At 47.8% G+C, this 16,508-nt stretch overlaps 1 protein-coding gene across 8 annotated transcripts in view; it reads right to left on the bottom strand.

The window, feature by feature from the left end:
• CUX2 (cut like homeobox 2) overlaps positions 1-16,508 on the bottom strand; it is a 262,660-nt gene that overhangs the window by 44,944 nt on the left and 201,208 nt on the right. For all 8 annotated transcript variants that reach the window (XR_003792989.1, XM_029219263.1, XM_029219254.1 and 5 more), the window contains one exon: positions 16,007-16,085. Coding sequence is in view for 5 of the 8 variants with exons in the window: in XM_029219263.1 (XP_029075096.1) it covers positions 16,007-16,085 (79 nt within the window). In the remaining 3 variants the exon portion in view is untranslated. The remainder of the gene's footprint in view (positions 1-16,006; positions 16,086-16,508) is intronic.

Genomic DNA, 16,508 nt, shown 5'->3' on the forward strand with positions numbered 1-16,508 from the left:
AGACTCAGTTTCCCCACTTAAAAAGTCAGAAAATATTACAGTTTCTACTTCTCAGAAGTTACTACTGGGAAGACTGAAAAAGATTACTGAGAGAGGCAGCACGATTTAAGGACTGCTGGTGTCAGCTCCAGCTCTAAACTGGCCATGTGACCTTTGGACAGTTAACCTCTCCAAGCCTCCATTTTCTTATCTGTAAAATGGGGCTGCAAGGACTGAATGAGAGAATGTGTATAGAGATTTGCACAGTGCTGGGTGCACAGTAGGGCTTGATAAGTGTTGGCTGCTGTTACTACCCTGAGAGGGGGCAGCACACCGTCCCGTGACATTCTAGGAGCTGCGGTCTACATGGCAAAACTCCACGGAGACTCGGGACAGGGTAAGGCCTCATATACTCTCATCAGTGCCTGGGAGGCTCAGAATCCAGTAATCCTGCGTTGAGCTCCACTCAGGGACTCAAAGGATCCAGCTTAGAAAGTCACACTGAGGAGGGACAATTTGTCAAGTGTCCAACACCCCTACCCCAGTGCACAGTTGGGGAAAAATGGGGTCCCGTGACTTCCCTGAAGTCTGCCAGTGAGTTGGTGATAGGGCCAAGATGGGGCCTTGGGCCTCGGCCTCTTCTTCCCACACTGTGCTTCCTCCTAGATCCTCAATTTGAGACAGGAAGTCAGGGAAGGTTCAGATGACTCAGCCGAAGTCAGGCTGTGGCCAAATCCTAACAGCCGGAGCACTTTAAATTGATTAGAATTCATACAGTCTTCACCACAACACTGTTAGTAGGGCTGTTGTGTTCCCATTCTATAGATGGGCAAACTGAGGCATGGGGGAGTGAAATCACTTCCCCAAGGTGAGGCCCAATAAGGTAGATGCTGCTATTTCCATTTTCCAGGCAAGGAAATGAAGGCCCAGAGAGGAGATTCCATGTGCCCAAGGTCGCCGAGTTCAGAAGTGGCAGGGGTGGGATTTGAACCCGGAGTCCCTGGTGATTCTTTGTAGTGGGCTAAGCTGCCTTGAGGCAGGGCATGGGGGATTACTAGGCCAGAAGCACGAGAATGAGGGCGCTGTTCTTGGCCTCGCCACAGGCTTGCTGTGTGACCTTGGACAAAGCATCAGACTTCTCTGAGCTCCAAATTTCTATCACAAGTATCCCTGAGGCACACACTCAATCAACATTGGTTATCACCAGATAGGGGTGTGGTCCTGCCAAAGTGAGTGCTTTTGGCCCTGGGCCTATTCCTTGGCGCTGGGATGCTCAGGGAGAGTGATTATTAAACGCCTTCATAGCTGAACTTGACACTTGAGGTTTGAACATTGTGAATCCTCCAAATTCCCAAAGCCACTCTCAGATAAAGGGGGAGAGGACAGGTTGGGAGGCTGATGGTCAAATCCTGGCTGTGACAACTTTAGGGGAAGTCACTTAGGTCCCCTGAGCCTCAGTTTCCTCCTCAGTAAAACAGGGATAACAACAGGACCTACTGTAGAGGGCTGTGCAGGGACTCCATGAGCACGCTGAGCCCCTGCGACAGTGCCTGGCACCTAACAGAGTCTAAGTGAGCATTACCCTTATTCTTATGACTTGTGGCAGTGTGGGCTGTGCCACCCAGCTCTCCCTTCAAGAAAGAACGTCCTGCGAGGAGTTGGTGACAGTCTCCAGGCGCTGCACCTTCGGATACACTGCAGTGTTGGTTTGGAGGTCAGGTTTCCCCAGGCCTGCTCCCAGCCAATGACCGAGCAAGACAGTCATGACAGTAGGGCTGGGCCACTCCTGCCGATGCTGGAAAAGGCAACCTAGTATCATAGACTAAAATGTTTTCCCCCAAACCCATATGTTGAAGCCTTAACCCCTGATGCAACTGTATCTGGAGACAGGGCTTTAAGGAAGTAATTAAGGTTAAATGAGGTCATTAAGAGTGGGGCCCAATCTGATAGGACTGCTGTCCTTACAAGAAGAGGAAGAGACACTAGAGCTTTCTCCCTCTGCACGTGCAGAAAGGAAAGGCCACGTGGGGACACAGTAAGAAGGCAGCCATCTACAAGCCAGGAAAAGAGCTCTCACCAGAAACCAACCCTGCTGGTACCTTGATCTTGGACTTCCCAGCCTCCAGAACTGTAAGAGAGAAAATTCTGTTGTTTAAGCCACCTAGTTTGTGGTGTTTTCTTATAGCAGCCTGAGCAGACTATTGCATCCTGCTTTGGGGCTCCTGTTAGTTTTAGCTTGGCTGAGATTTTTCAGAGCTGCACTGCAGTTTGAGGTTCCTCCTACCAACCCTCCTTCCTTCCCTCTCTCCCTTCCCAGGTGTTAGACCAGCATCACCAAGTGAAGGCTCTCCTGGTCTCCTCCTCTCCCTCTCTTTCATCCTTCACGGGCATCTTCCCCAATAAATCTCTTGCACATCCGGTGCCATCTTGGCATGTGAATGCTTCCAGAGGACCCAAACCAATATGTGATTACTCTTTTGCCTCTCAGAGCCTCAGTTTCCTGGTCTGTAAAGTGGGGATAGTCACAGTGCCTCTCCTGTGGAGCTGCAGCTAGACTCTGGAGTCTGTGGGTGTGGAGCCCATGTTGAGGTGCTGGTACATTCCACAGTGGTGAATCTAAAGTGGGCAGAGCTCACAGGGGGACCTATGAGTCCATGCACCTGCTTCACTCAGCAAGAGTTTGTTGAGCATCTACCTGTGGGGGGCACAGTAGTGTCCCTGTCTATGTGTAGCTGACATCCCAGTCAGATAATATGGATGGGGAAAGGACTTATCTTAAGAGCATTAGGAAGTGACATGTTCTAATTCGCATTTTTCAAAGGCTCATCCAAGCTGCTGCAAGAAAAATGGGCTGTAGAGGGAGCCAGACAGGGGCTACTGCAATAGTCCAGGCAGTGATGCTGGGATCAGGGTGGTGGCAGGAGGAGTTGGGGGGAAGTGCTCAGACACAAGATGTAGATAGGAAGAACTGATGGGGTGTGGTGTTCTAGGCTGAATAGCATTTCTCCAAATTCATGTCCATCCAGAACTTGTGAAACTGACCTTATTTAGAAACAGGGTCTTTGCAGATGAAATCAAGTTAAGATGAGGTCGACTGGATTAGGGTTGACTAATCCCAATGACTGGTGTCTTTACAATAAGAGGGGAAGACACAGAGAGACAACACACAGGGAAGGCCCCGTGAAGACAGAGGCAGAGATTGAAATGATGTGTCTACAAGCCAAGGAATGCCAACGATGGCCGGCCACCACCAGAAGCTAGGAGAGAGGAATGGAACAGATTCTCCCTGTGCGCCTCCACAAGGAACCAACACTGCCAACACCTTGACTTTTGGGCTTCTGGCCTCCAAAACCGAGAGGATAAATTTCCATTGTTTTAAACCATCCAGTTTATGGAAATTTGGCATGGCAGCCTCTGAAAACTAATACATTGTGTGTACTCTGGAGGTTCAAAGTCCAAAATCAAGGTGCTGGCAGAGCTGTGCTATCTTGATCTGTCCCACGCTTTTTCCTAGCAATCCTTGGCATTTCTCAGCTTGTGGTGGCATCACTTCAATCTCTGCCTCTGTCATCACTTGGCCCTCTTCTCTGTGTCTCTCTCTCCTCTTTTTATAAGGACACCAGTCATGGTGAATTAGGGTCTCACCCTAAGGACCGTCCCTTATCATCATCACATCTGCAAAGACTCTATTTCCAAATAAGGTCACATTCACAGGTACCAGGGGTTAGGACTTCAAAATATCTTTTGGGGGCACACAATTCAACCCATAATACATGGCAACTGGCTGGATACCAACTGTGAGAAAGGCAGGACTAAGGAGCTGCTAGACTCCAAGTCTCATAGGAAGGAAGTTCTTACTTAAGCCTAACCTACTTCCCTCCTGCTGCACCCATTTCACCAGTCGTCCAGGAAGACAAGTGTGCTTCATAAGACAAAGCAGCAGGTGCTGGGCTCTGATCCTCCTGTATGTTCATCCTCTCCAACTACTGAGGAAGAGGGCAGTGGGTTGAGTATGGTCCCTGCTCTGAAGAGTGCATAGCAACGATGATCACTTACTTCCCCAGGCATATTCCATTCTTTATTTCCTCCCCACAGAATTCCTAGGCTTTACGGCACATGGGTAAACTCATTTCTTCCCAACTCCCCCACCTGGGAGAAATCCACGGAGGTCTGAGCTACATTGCTGGGGATTGAGTCAGGTAGGAAAAAATATATTAGCATTCAGAGGACTGGAAGATTCCGCCAAGTTACGCATAAGTAAAATGCTCAGCTGGGGTAGCTGACGTATCCGAGGGCTTCCTGCTTACTTTGTCCAACTGTATTAGTTGACGCATCAGCTAAACGTCACTAGCTGCTCTTACAAATACAAAGTGAAAGCGACAGAAATGACAGCAAATCTTTGAAATGTTGGGAGGAGGCTTCTCACAGAACCTGACAGTCACAGGGGTCTGGGAGCATCTAGCTTTCATTCCTCAGCAACCCCTTTCTCCCAAGGCCTTTCACATAGTAGGTGCTCAAGAAATGTTGCTTGTTTTAAGCACCTAAGTTAGTGGTCATTTGTTACAGCAGCAGGAAAAAACGAATACAGTCTGTAATTCAGCCACTTATTCATTAGTGCCTTTTTACTGAGCACCTGCTATGTGTCAGATACCATTTCTTCGGTTGCTAGATACTTCCTGAGCATCTACTTAGGGAAGTTTCTGGGCCCTGGAGATACAGCAGTAAATAAGAGGAAATTCCTGCCTTCCTGGGGTTGACATTCTAGAGGGGAGAGATGGACAATGGACAAATAAACCAACGGCTGTAAGGGGGCTGAGAACAAAAACAGCAGGGTTTGGGGAGAGAGTGGCCTGAGGTGTGTGCTTGGGGGCAGTGTGCTAATTGAGGCAGCCTGGTCAGGGAGGTGACATTTGAGCAGAGCCCTGAAGGAAATGAGGAAGCCAGCAGGGGGCTGAGAGAGAATAATCCCGACCCAGGAAGCACCAGGAGAAACAGCTCCCATTAGACCAAGACATGCTGGCACACCATCCTGACCAATCCCCCCTGAGTTACTGTCCCAGAAACACAGCTTAGCTTCATCTTCACAACTGACCCATTTTACTGATGAGGACACGGGGCTCAGAGAGGCTGGCGATGCCTGGGTAATTCTTGGTGCCAGCCTCACCTCTCCTCCCTGTAGGCTGGTCTGGGCGCTGGTGGGTGGTGATTGGGTTCAGAGCAGGCTCTGGCTCTTCAAACACTAGTTTCTGGTCTTCATCCTCCCAACTCTAGCAAACATTCATTCTGGGGCAGATGGGGCACCCATATCCAGCTGGGGGGTAAAGAGCAGATGAGATGCCCACCCAGCATCTTGAGCCAAAAGCTCCAGGGAACTGACATTTCTTCACCCCCACCACCCCCTGCACCCCGACATACGCCAGGTCCTTTGCAGATATATTTATATCTCATTTAATCATCAAAACACCCACAGGAGACATTGCTATTCTCCCCATTTTCCAGATGACAAAACTGCAGCCCAGCAGAGGGAAGCCACTTGCTGAAAAAGGCGGAGCTGGATTTGAACCCAGGGTGGCCCAATCGTCAAATGCTGGTGACATGTCACACCTTAAGCTGCATCCACCTGCCCCCAAAATATTATCAACTTGATATCTGTCCTTACGTGATTTGATGTTTTTAACTTAAATATATTTTAAAGGAATATTTGTTTCACTATTGTAAGTAGATCATTGGGATTCTGTATCATAAAAAAGGGGTTTTAACCATTAAAATAAATACAAAGGAAAAATCAAGAAACTGATGTTATTAAATTCTAGTTACATCCCCATTGCCTGCTCAAGACCTTGAGCTTGAGGCCGGCTCTTCCTTGGTTAAAAGGAGAGATTCACAGGTGTTCCATAGGCATTTAAGATGCTTTGGCACCTGACCGAGACTTTCTCTAGAAGGAACTAGAAAGGTGATACCTGGTGAGCAATGTATTCAAAGTCTGTGTTGCGCCAGGTACACCAAGGCTGCTCCCTATGTCAGGTGACTCCACTTGGGGAAGCGCGGGGTCCCGCTGACCCCCAGTCTCCAAAGCGACCTGTGTCCCCCTCCAACGTCTGGCAAGCCGCATATCTCAGTGTCAGGAGAAGTGACAGAACATCCCTGTAGCTCCTCATCTGGAGCCACGGAGCCTGGCTTTCTGCCGGGCTCAGCGCTTCCACGGGAAACCTTTCAGCTGAGACACGTGGCTGCCCAGAGCTGTGAGCGGGACTTTATTTCCCCCACTTCACTCCTGCAACATACACACTGTCAATATATAGACAAGGGCAGTGGCAGCGGGAATCAAACGGCTTTAGATCCAACCTGAATAAAAAAGCCCAAAACAGGGGGCCCCAAATCAGAAGTGTTTGACTACATATCCTTTGGATTAATTAAGCACGTTGGCAGACACGGAAGATCAAATATGAACCATCCGAGGTGGCAGGTCCTGATGGGCACGCGGGGAGGGGGAACGTCGTCAGGAAATAGAGTGCCTTTGTCTTACAGCCATCAACTTGCTCTTTATGCATAAACCGCTTAATAAAATGACTGATTCATTTTGGTTACATTGGATCTAAACCCCTAGAGAATACTGCCAACGGATTTATAATATTTTAATCTCACACCAGTCTTTCCAAAGCCTCTGTAGGAGGAGATGGATAGAACATCATCTATTCCATCTTCTACCACTAGCTGATGCTGTTGGTGTTTTTTAAAAAAAGTGTCTCTATGGGGCTGTGTGGGAGAGTCGTGAGTCTAGGGAAAGCTGTCTCATTCCTCCCACTGTGTCCATCTGAAGGAAAGCGGTGCTCAGAGCTTTTTTTAGGAAAGCTGGAGCTGCAAAGGCTGTCCGAGAGGCTGTTTAGAAACACATATATGCAGAAGTATGCGTGTGTCCCTCCAAAGTATCTCTGAGACAGAAGCCTTCTCCCATCTGGGCCCCGGCTCCGGGCGCCTGTGTGGGCAGGAGGTTCAGGCTACTGACGGCGGCAGCGGGCCTAACTTTGATCCTTTAATCCTAACTTTTTGATAGCAGATGGGCTGCCCAGCCCTTGTATGCAAATGGGGGCCGTGCTTTCTTCCCTTCGTCGCTAGGGCTGGCGGCTTCCGGGTCTCCCGGCTTAAGCAGGGACAGAGGGGCTGGAGAAGGCCTTCCTTCTTGGCACTGGGCGGTGATGTAACAGTAACACCACCACCAACAGCAACGGCAACCACCGGTCTACTGAGCATCTACTGTGTGCCAGACACCAGCTTAGGATTTTATACTCTTCACCTTGCTTAGTCCTCCCAGAGGCACCAGAAGGTAAGTGTGCTTTTCCAGAGGAGGAAACGGAGGCTCAGAGAGCTAGAGCTAGTTACTCAAGGTTACCCATCCAGGGAGCAGCAGAGCTGGGACTCAAACCCGTGTCCATTGTAGTAAAAACAAAGTTTCCATAGACTAAGCTGCACAGAAAGTTCCAGGCAGGCAGGGACAGTGTCTGTTTTGCCTAACATTGTGCCCCTGGTGTCGAGTAGAGCGCCTATCAAACAGTAGGAGTTCAATGTTTGTTGAATGAATTGCATGGGGCTACTACTCTGTACCAGGCACCATGTTAAGTGTTCTCCATTCCCACTGAATCCACCCAATGGGCCCATAATTAGGTGAGATCATTATCCATACTTCCCAAGTGGGGAAACTGAGGATCAAAGAAGTCAGGTGCGATACAGGATGCAAGATGGCAGGACGGGGACTGGCCCCACTCTGAGAGGGTCCCTCAGCCTAGAGTCCCGCTAGTGCTCCTTCTGGCATCTCTCTGCCCCCTGAATTTGGAGCTCTGTGGCTCAATTTCTCCTCAACAGAAGTACCAGCCTTTGGAGCCCTGGGCCAGGAGGACCAGGTGTACGTGTCTGTTAGGGGTCATGTTCTTCCTCCAGCTAACACATCTGCATTTCTGCAAAGGGCTCATCCTCTCACCCTAGAACCTCTCAACCTACTGGCAGCAAAGACCCTTAGCTGTTTTTCACTGTATTTAGATGTCAAATCTCTAATGGTTTTGTTCCAATCTTTTCAATTTTTTTTTTCATTTTTGGCCACACTGTGCAGCATGTGGAATCTTAGTTCCCTGACCAGGGATTGAACCCGGGCCCCCTGCATTGGTAGCATGGAGTCTTAACTATTGGACCTCCAGGGAAGTCCCCCAACCCTTTCAATTTTAAAATTAATCCTGCATCTGGGTTTGGTGCCAGGGATCAAGATTCAGGCTCCACTACCTCTCTGCTGTGCGACCTTGGGCAAGTGGCTTGACCTCTCTGAGCCTGCATTGCCTCAGCCACACAGCAGGGCAGGATGGCAATACCTACCTTCATGGGGCAGAGGGGATAAGTGAAATCCTTTCTGTAAGGGGCTGAGCGCACTGCCTGGCACACAGGGAGCACCCAAGAAACCGCCCCACAAGGATGGTAGCTCATCGTTTAAATTCAAAGGCTGCTCTCCCTGAGGCACCTCTCCTGGCCTTCCCACCTTGAAGCCCTTTTTCTGCTGGGTGTTCTGGCCGTCTGTCTTCGGGTCATGTGGCCCCTGCTGGACTCCGAGGGCAGGGCAGGACTCAAGTTTGGGTTCCCACAGGGCTCAGCACATGGTAGGTGCTCAGAGAATGAGCTGATGAAAAGCCACAGCTGAAACGCCTGTCATCCCTTCTGAAAGGGAGCAGCCGTTTATTGAGCACCCACTGGGTACCAGCATCATGCTGGATGTTTTCCTTTAATCATCTTTCAACCCTTAGCTGCCAGGAGTAGTAAAAATCAGACAGGTGGCCAGGGGGAAAGGGCACTCCTGGCAGAAGAAATGGCAGAGGCAAAGGTGTGGCAGAAAATGGGGAGACAATGCCTTTTGAAGTTAAGTACCATCTCTGGAAAATCTGCTGTTAAACTTTTCCTTTTTTTATGGGTTAAATAACCTTTTATGTTACCCTTCTGTGCTCCCCTGAGCTCAACAGGACCAAATGGGCAGAGGCATATACAGGGAGGAAGGGAAGAAGGTGAGGGCAGCCAAAGACAGCGATGGGTCTCTCATTACACTAAAATCTGTATTGCCTTTATCTGCAAAGGTGGCTTATCCACTAGATGGCAGTAGAACTAGTCATTTGGGACAAACACAATGTTAAATTCTTAACCCCACTTTCTACTTCCATCACCATATATTTCAAATGCTTCAAAGATTCAAATTTCTAAAAATTGAGATCACAAAAGTACTTAAAAAATCCTACAACCTTCAGGTGAGAGGGTTTTTTTAAAATATGACAATAAATCCAGAAGCCATAAAGCAAAGGTCTGGTAAGATTTCCTACTTTCTGCTAATATTTTTTGAATGTGTGCCATGTATCATATACAAGAGACATTGTAAACAAAATTAAGAAACAAAAGGCAAACTAGGGGAGAAGATATGAAACACATTTACCAGGACAAAGGTTAGTATCTCTAATATACAAAGAGCACCTACAAATCAATAAGAAAATGATCTCTCTGATAGAAAAATGTGCTAAGGGTACATGAATCAGTGATTTACAAAATAATAAATATGAGTGGCTCACAACATGTGAAAAGATATTTAGTGTAACTAATAAACAAAGAAGTACAAAATAAATCAACAAGGGGGAAAAATTCTTATTCTTTCTGACCACTTTTCCTGGGTTTGTGGTCAATATGTGGCTACAATACATTCCCCTTCCCAAGTTTTCTTTCTCACTCTTATAACTACAGTACAGTACCAATATGCCTTGCATTCCCAAGAACCCCGAATACCCAGTGTTGGGAATGGGGTTCAGTAAATTACAATACAGCTACACAAGAGACTGTTACACAAGAGGAACCAAAGTTACTCAGAATTTGTAATCACACAGAGAAATACAGATGCTTGTAGTGGGTGAAAGGAAGCAGGATTGAAAATGGTACATGCAGAATGAACGACCATTTTGAAAAAGTACATGGGGAAAAGATCAGATAGGAAAACAACAAAATATTGCCACTGCTTTTCTAGTAGGTAGTTTTCCCCTCCTATTTCCGTATTTTCTGAATTTGACAGTAGGCATATACAACTTTTATAATTGCGGAGAAAAATTTAAAAATCCTAAACATTGGAAAGTATTGTCCTACTGCACGTTCAGTAACCCTGTAGTGTTAAACCTCTCACCCCACTTCCTTGATAATTGACAGAGCTGTATGAAATCCAAAGCCAATGCGTGTGACTCACGTAACTTATACCCTGATGGCAGCTTTGCAGTGGGCTGCTGATTATCCAACCTGCCAAACGCTTTCATGTATAGGTATAGAATCCTCACATTGACTGATGAACAGGTTCTATTATCCCTCTGCTAAAGACACAGAAACCAGAGTCAGAGAGGTTCAGGCCCCTGCCCAAGGTCACACAGCTCAAAAAAAAAAAAAACACCAAGCTGAGAGTCCCACCCCACTGTGTCTGATGCTACAGCTCGATCAACCTAAGCTGCCCAGCCTTGCCTCCTGAAAGGAGGAGCAGGGAGAGAAACGCCTGTGAGGAGTTGCCATCTCCTGCATCAGATTTTAAAAAATACAAAGTAAGGCAAAAAACAAAAACAAAAAACTGGGGGGACTCACCTCTCCCTTCTTATCTCTTCAGCAGTGTTCCTCTGCCTGTCCTCTTACTTGCTCTTTCCTTGTTTTCTCTTTAAATTTTTTTCTTTTTGCTTTTAACTAATCACTCAGTTAATAAGTTAGCTCTCTGAAACTTGGGTTGGTACCTAGTGACTCTATGAACGCAATAAAGAAATCAGCCGTCACCGGTACAGGAGTCAGAAAGGTTTAAATCAAATCATCCTCTACAACAATGACATTAATTATGCTTTTAACACGTTTTACTGCTTTTTTTCCTCACTTCACGCCACATCTGTGTGAACAATATCCAAAAGATTTACGGTTTTCTTTCATAATTATAGACATACAGGCTGCGCACTTATCAAAATACTTGCTGAGCAATCACGCTATATCGCATCCTCTGCCAAAGATTTGTGTTGGCAGCAGTCACTCAAAGCAAAAATGTTGAATCAGGACTTGTGTGGCTTCGGGGGGGAGGTGTGGATGGGAAGTATTTCGACAAATAATTTGCCTGTCAAGAAGTATAAAAACAGGAGAATGTTCATCCTGGCAAATTTTCCAGGAGTGTTATTTTTATGGAGGGGCTGGGGAGGCATGTGTGGCAGGGACAGTGAACAGGGAAGCTCCGAGCACCAACAACACATCTGACATTTGGTTCTTGTGTCTGAGGATACAATTTAATGAGAACAAAAATATGTCTTCCTAATTCCCCTAAGAAATCATTAAAACATTTTGTTATTCTTAAATGTCTTGAAAATGAATTAGAGCCCTGAAGGGGCTGTTCGTATGGTATGTCTCCATCGGTTAAGGTTCCTCATTCTCTAGCTTGGTGACAGCTGGGGATGTACGTCCCCCCCACCCCTCCATTTCTGGGGAGTAGAGTTGGGAAATCAGACACGTGGAGTCAGCACTAGGCTTGGAATGACCGTTTGGGGAGAGGGGCAAGACAGCACGGGAACTTTCCAGGAAGTTCCATGCCAATCTTGGGAGCGCTCACGGTCCCTGACTGGCACCGCGGTCTGGCCTCATGGGTTAACATATTTTCAGAAAGATGTGGGTCCACAGTGAACCCCAGAAATGATGCTCTCTCCCACATGGGGGCTGTAAGCCCCTTCTCACCCCCAAACGCTCCCCTGGGTTTGAGACAACAGGTTACTTGAGTGATGATCTGTTTACCTCTGCCACCAGAATGCAAGTTCTCTGAGGTCTGGGCCCGTGTCTGTATCGGCAGGCTCATGGTTATGTTCCCAGTGCCTAGTGAGTGCTGGGCACACAGGAGGCACTCAATAAATGCCATCTGAGTAGATAAACACGTGACAAGCAGGAAGCACTAGTTGAAAAAAGTACCTTTTCATTCAAATAACTCTTCTCCCACTTTCTGCGTCTGAATCTTATTTCTAATTCATTCAGCAAACAATTATTAGGTGCCTACTGTGTACTGGATTCAGGGTACACAGGTTTACTATGACTCAGTCCCAGGCTTGGAGAATTTCACTTGTCCTAGGGACACACAGATGATGACAAGAACAGTTAACACTTAGCAAGTGCCACTCTGCGCCATGCACGCCGAAGCTTCCCAACGACTGTATGAGACAGACTCTGATATTATTCCCAATTTATAGAAGTGAAGACTGAAGCTCAGGGAGGTGAATTAATTCATCCACAGTTACCCAATGAGTAAGTGGTACAGGCAGGACTTGAACTGGGGTCTTTGCCTGGAAACACAAGCCCATCTCAGTGCTGCCCCCTGGTGCTACAGGAAAGGTACTATGAGGCCCGGTGGAGGAGCTGGGCATGTGGGCTCGTGCGAGGTATCTCTGGGGTCTGTACTGGGTCACCCTCCACTGTCATTCGCCACTGAGACTGTGCAACCCAAAGAATTGAAAAGAGTGGGAAATAAGAGGGTGTATTTTTCCAAATTTTTTCCCAGATAGCTCTGATAAGGGTGGAGACATCACAAGCAAAAAGGCTGCAAGGAATGGGGCGGCCTCTCGGTCTCTCGGCCACGTGCCTGGTGTGGTCCTCAGTAAGGGTGATAACGACCAGGGCTGCAGACACAGCTGTCTTGGCCTCATACCACAGGGCCATGCCCTGGCAGGGGGAAGGCACAGAGCCTGGAGGGCTGTGCTGTCTGGTTCCAGCCATTCTTGCCACCAAAACATTCTGACTGAGAAAACCCATGTGGCCATGCTGCCTTCCTGCGAGTGCAGAATCAGGGCAGAGCACGGGACTGGAGCAGAGCGAGTCGAGTCTGCAGGTGCCTCTGTAGTGGGCTGAATGGTGACCCCAAAATATACATCCATGTCCTAATGCCTGGAACCTGTAAATGTGACCTTTTTTGGAAAAGGATCTTTTGCAAATGTAATTAAGTTAAGGATCTTGAGATGAGATCATCCTGGATTATCTGGGCGGGGCCTAAATCCAATGACCAGTGTCCTTATAAGAGAACGAAGAGGGGGATTTGGGACCCAGAGACACAGGGGGAAGAAGGCCATGTGCAGACAGAGGCAGAGACTGGAGTGATGCAGCCACAAGCCAAGGGACACCTGGAGCCACCAGAAGCTGGAAGAGGTAGGCAAGAGTCCTCCCCTATTGAAATACAGTGTGTAACGTGAAGGATGCAAGTTACTCAGCTTTCTGCTCCCTACACCAAACAGTGTTTGTCTTCGGAGGGAGCAGAGCCCTGCCGACACCTTGATTTCAGACTTCTGGCCTCCAGAACTGAGAAAGAATAAGGATCTGTTGTTTTAAGCCACCCAGTTTGCGGCAGTTTGTTACAGCAATGGGAAACTAACATAACCTCCCACGAGTAGCCAAGTTGTGACATGAGCAGACATTCTAGAAATAGTTGTTGAATGTATCAAGAGCTGAGTCCCATCTCTCCCTGGCTGTGAGGCATCAGGCACTGGACTCAACTTCTTTGTGCCAGGGAGACAGGGACTGGTAGGGCCTGTTCCCTTGGGGCTTGTAACATGCAGAGGGTAGAGCACATGCAACTTCTACACCTGGCCACTGCTTCTCTGACTGTGATGTGCTCCCGGATCCCCTGGGGAACTTGTTAAAATGCAGACACTTCAATGGCCCGAGGTTCTGTATTTCTAACGAGCTCCAGGCGAAGCCAATGCTGCTGGTCCATGGACTACACTTTGAGTAGAACAGTCTAGAAGACTTCCCTCACCACCCAGCTCATGTGCTTTTGGAGGGGAAGCTTCACATCATTGTTGCTGTATTAGTTTCCTGGGGCAGCCATTAACAGAGCACCACCCACTAAGGTGGCTTAAAACCACAAAAGTTTATTCTCTCACAGTTCTGGAGGCCAGAAGTCCAAACTCAAGTTGCCGTCAGGGCTGTGCTCCTTCTGAAGGCTCTAGCGGAGGATCCTTCCTTGCCTCTTTCAGCTCCTGGTGGCCTCAGGCATTCCTTGGCTTGTAGTTGCATCACTCCAAACTCCGCCTCTGTCTTCACATGGCCCTCTTCCCTGTGTCTGTGTCCCAAAACTCCCTCTCCTCTTCTTATAAGGACACCCTTCATTGGATTTAGGGTCCTCCCTAAGTCCAGGATGATCTCATCTCAAGATCCTTAACTAATTACATCTGCAAAGACCCTGTTTCCCAATAGGGTCACACTACGAGGTTCAGAGTGGACATACATTTTGGGAGGACACTATTTAAACCACCACAATTGCCCAAGACAGATGGAACGAGGGACTTTCCCATCCCCTGCACAAAGATCTCACAAACAACCCTGACATCAAATATAAATGACTTTGCCTTCTCCATGGCTCAGCCTAGAGTGGGATCTCATTTTCTTCTTCGTAAACCCCCAGCTCCAGTCACCTCTGATAGCACTAATTCCTGCAGCTGTGTGGAAGTACTAGCAATGGATTAAAGGGGCTGTCTGGGTGGAGGGAGTTAGCACAGTGGAGTCGTCTCCCAGCTCCACCATTATTAAGCACATCACTACATTCTGGGTTCCCATCTCTAGGTCAATAAATGAAAACGTGCAGAGGACGGGCCATTTTAAAAAAGGGAACTTGGGCTTCCCTGGTGGTGCAGTGGTTGAGAGTCTGCCTGCCAATGCAGGGGACACGCGTTCGTGCCCTGGTCCGGGAAGATCCCACATGCCGCGGAGCAGCTAGGCCCGTGAGCCATGGCCACTGAGCCTGCGCGTCCGGAGCCTGTGCTCCGCAACGGGAGAGGCCACAACAGTGAGAGGCCCGCGTACCGCAAAAAAAAAAAAAAGGGAAACTTTTTGCAGAAGTATATCTACATATTTAGGTACACAGTTGAAGCTCTCAAGCTGATCATACCTCTGTAATCCACACCCAGATCAAGAAGCAACATCTCCAGCCCCCAAAGGTCCCTCCCAGGAACTATCGCCCCATCCAAGAGAAACCACTCTCTTGACTTCTAACAGCACAGGTGCCTTTTTTTTTTTTTTTAGGTGAAATTCTGTAACGCAAAATTTACCATTTTATAGTGAACAGTTCAGTGCCAGTTAGTACATTCATGATGTGCAACCATCACCTCTATCTAGTCCCAGAACATTTTTATTCCCCTAAAAGGAAACCTCATACCCATTAAGCATTCACTCCCCATTCTCTCCTGCCCCCAGATTGGTAACCACCAATCTGATTTCTGTCTCTATAGATTTGCCTATTTTGGGTACTTCATACAAATGAAATCATAAACTGTGTGACCTCTTGTATCTGGCTTCTTTCACTCAGCATCATGTTTTTAAGGTTCATCCACTCTGTAGCATGTGTCAGTACTGCATTACTTTTTATGGCTAAATAATATTCCACTGGATTGGTAAACCACATTTTATTTATTCATACACTGATGGACATTTGGGTTGTTCCCCCTTTTAGCCATTGTGAATAGTGCTGACATTAATTTTTGCCTGTCTTCATATTTTATGTAAATGGAATCATACAGTATATGCTTTTTTGGGTTTGGTTTTTGAGGAACATCAAGTTTTTGAGGTTGGCGGTGCCATGTTGGAGGAAACATCTGCAGTCTTTCCTCCAGCGCCCTCTGGTGGCAGAGAGCACTGGGTGCCTTCTGCCCCTTGTGGCAAAGGGATGGGGGTTCTGGTGGGCAAGACACTCGGCTCCCCAAGAAGATCCAGGTGGGAGATCTTACCAGGAGCCCCCCAAAGCTCCCTGGCTGATGTTGGAAGGCAGTGGGGTAAGATGGAAGAGTCATGTGGGGACACATCACACCAGACTGGGTGTAGACCCCCTCAGTCCCTACAACTCCTACCCATGGAGGGCCTGGCCTCACCCAGGAGTCTTGGCCTGTCCCCAGATGCCACTGAGAGGAGGCCCCTGTGTAACAGTCCTAACAGCAGTTTATTTTTGTTAATTATTCACTCATGGAGCCCAAGCATGTCTTACCTGGTGCTTCAATTAACTGCTTGTAAACGCTCAGGAAAGCGGCTTCGGCCTCCTGACTTCTCTTACTAAGAGCCACCACCTTTGGAAACAACAAGAGAAAGAATCACGTGTGACCACAGCATCTGAGTCTAGAAGCAAATTTAATCATTTTCTATATGTGCAAACATGGGATTGGGGGGAGGAAGAAGGGAAATGAAGATTAAAAGTATGGAGTAGACTGCCAAAATTCAGCTGATGGTGGCTGACTCCTTTGCCAGAGCAAGTTCTAAATAAATAGACTTTGCCTGTTAAAAAAAAAAAAAGAAAAAAGTATGGAGTAGAAAGTCTGGGTTCAAGTTCCAGCTCCACTGCATCTGGCTGTGTGACCTTGGGCAAGTCACTGCCCCTCTCTGATCCTGAGTTTCCTCATATGTAAAATGGGGGTAAATGGGGCTCCCCTGGTGGCTCAGTGGTTGAGAGTCTGCCTACCGATGCAGGGGACACGGGTTCGTGCCCCGGTCCG

The sequence above is a fragment of the Monodon monoceros genome, unplaced genomic scaffold (genome assembly GCF_005190385.1).
Source record: "Monodon monoceros isolate NGI ecotype Baffin Bay Population unplaced genomic scaffold, NGI_Narwhal_1 Super_Scaffold_1, whole genome shotgun sequence".
NCBI lineage: Eukaryota > Metazoa > Chordata > Mammalia > Artiodactyla > Monodontidae > Monodon > Monodon monoceros.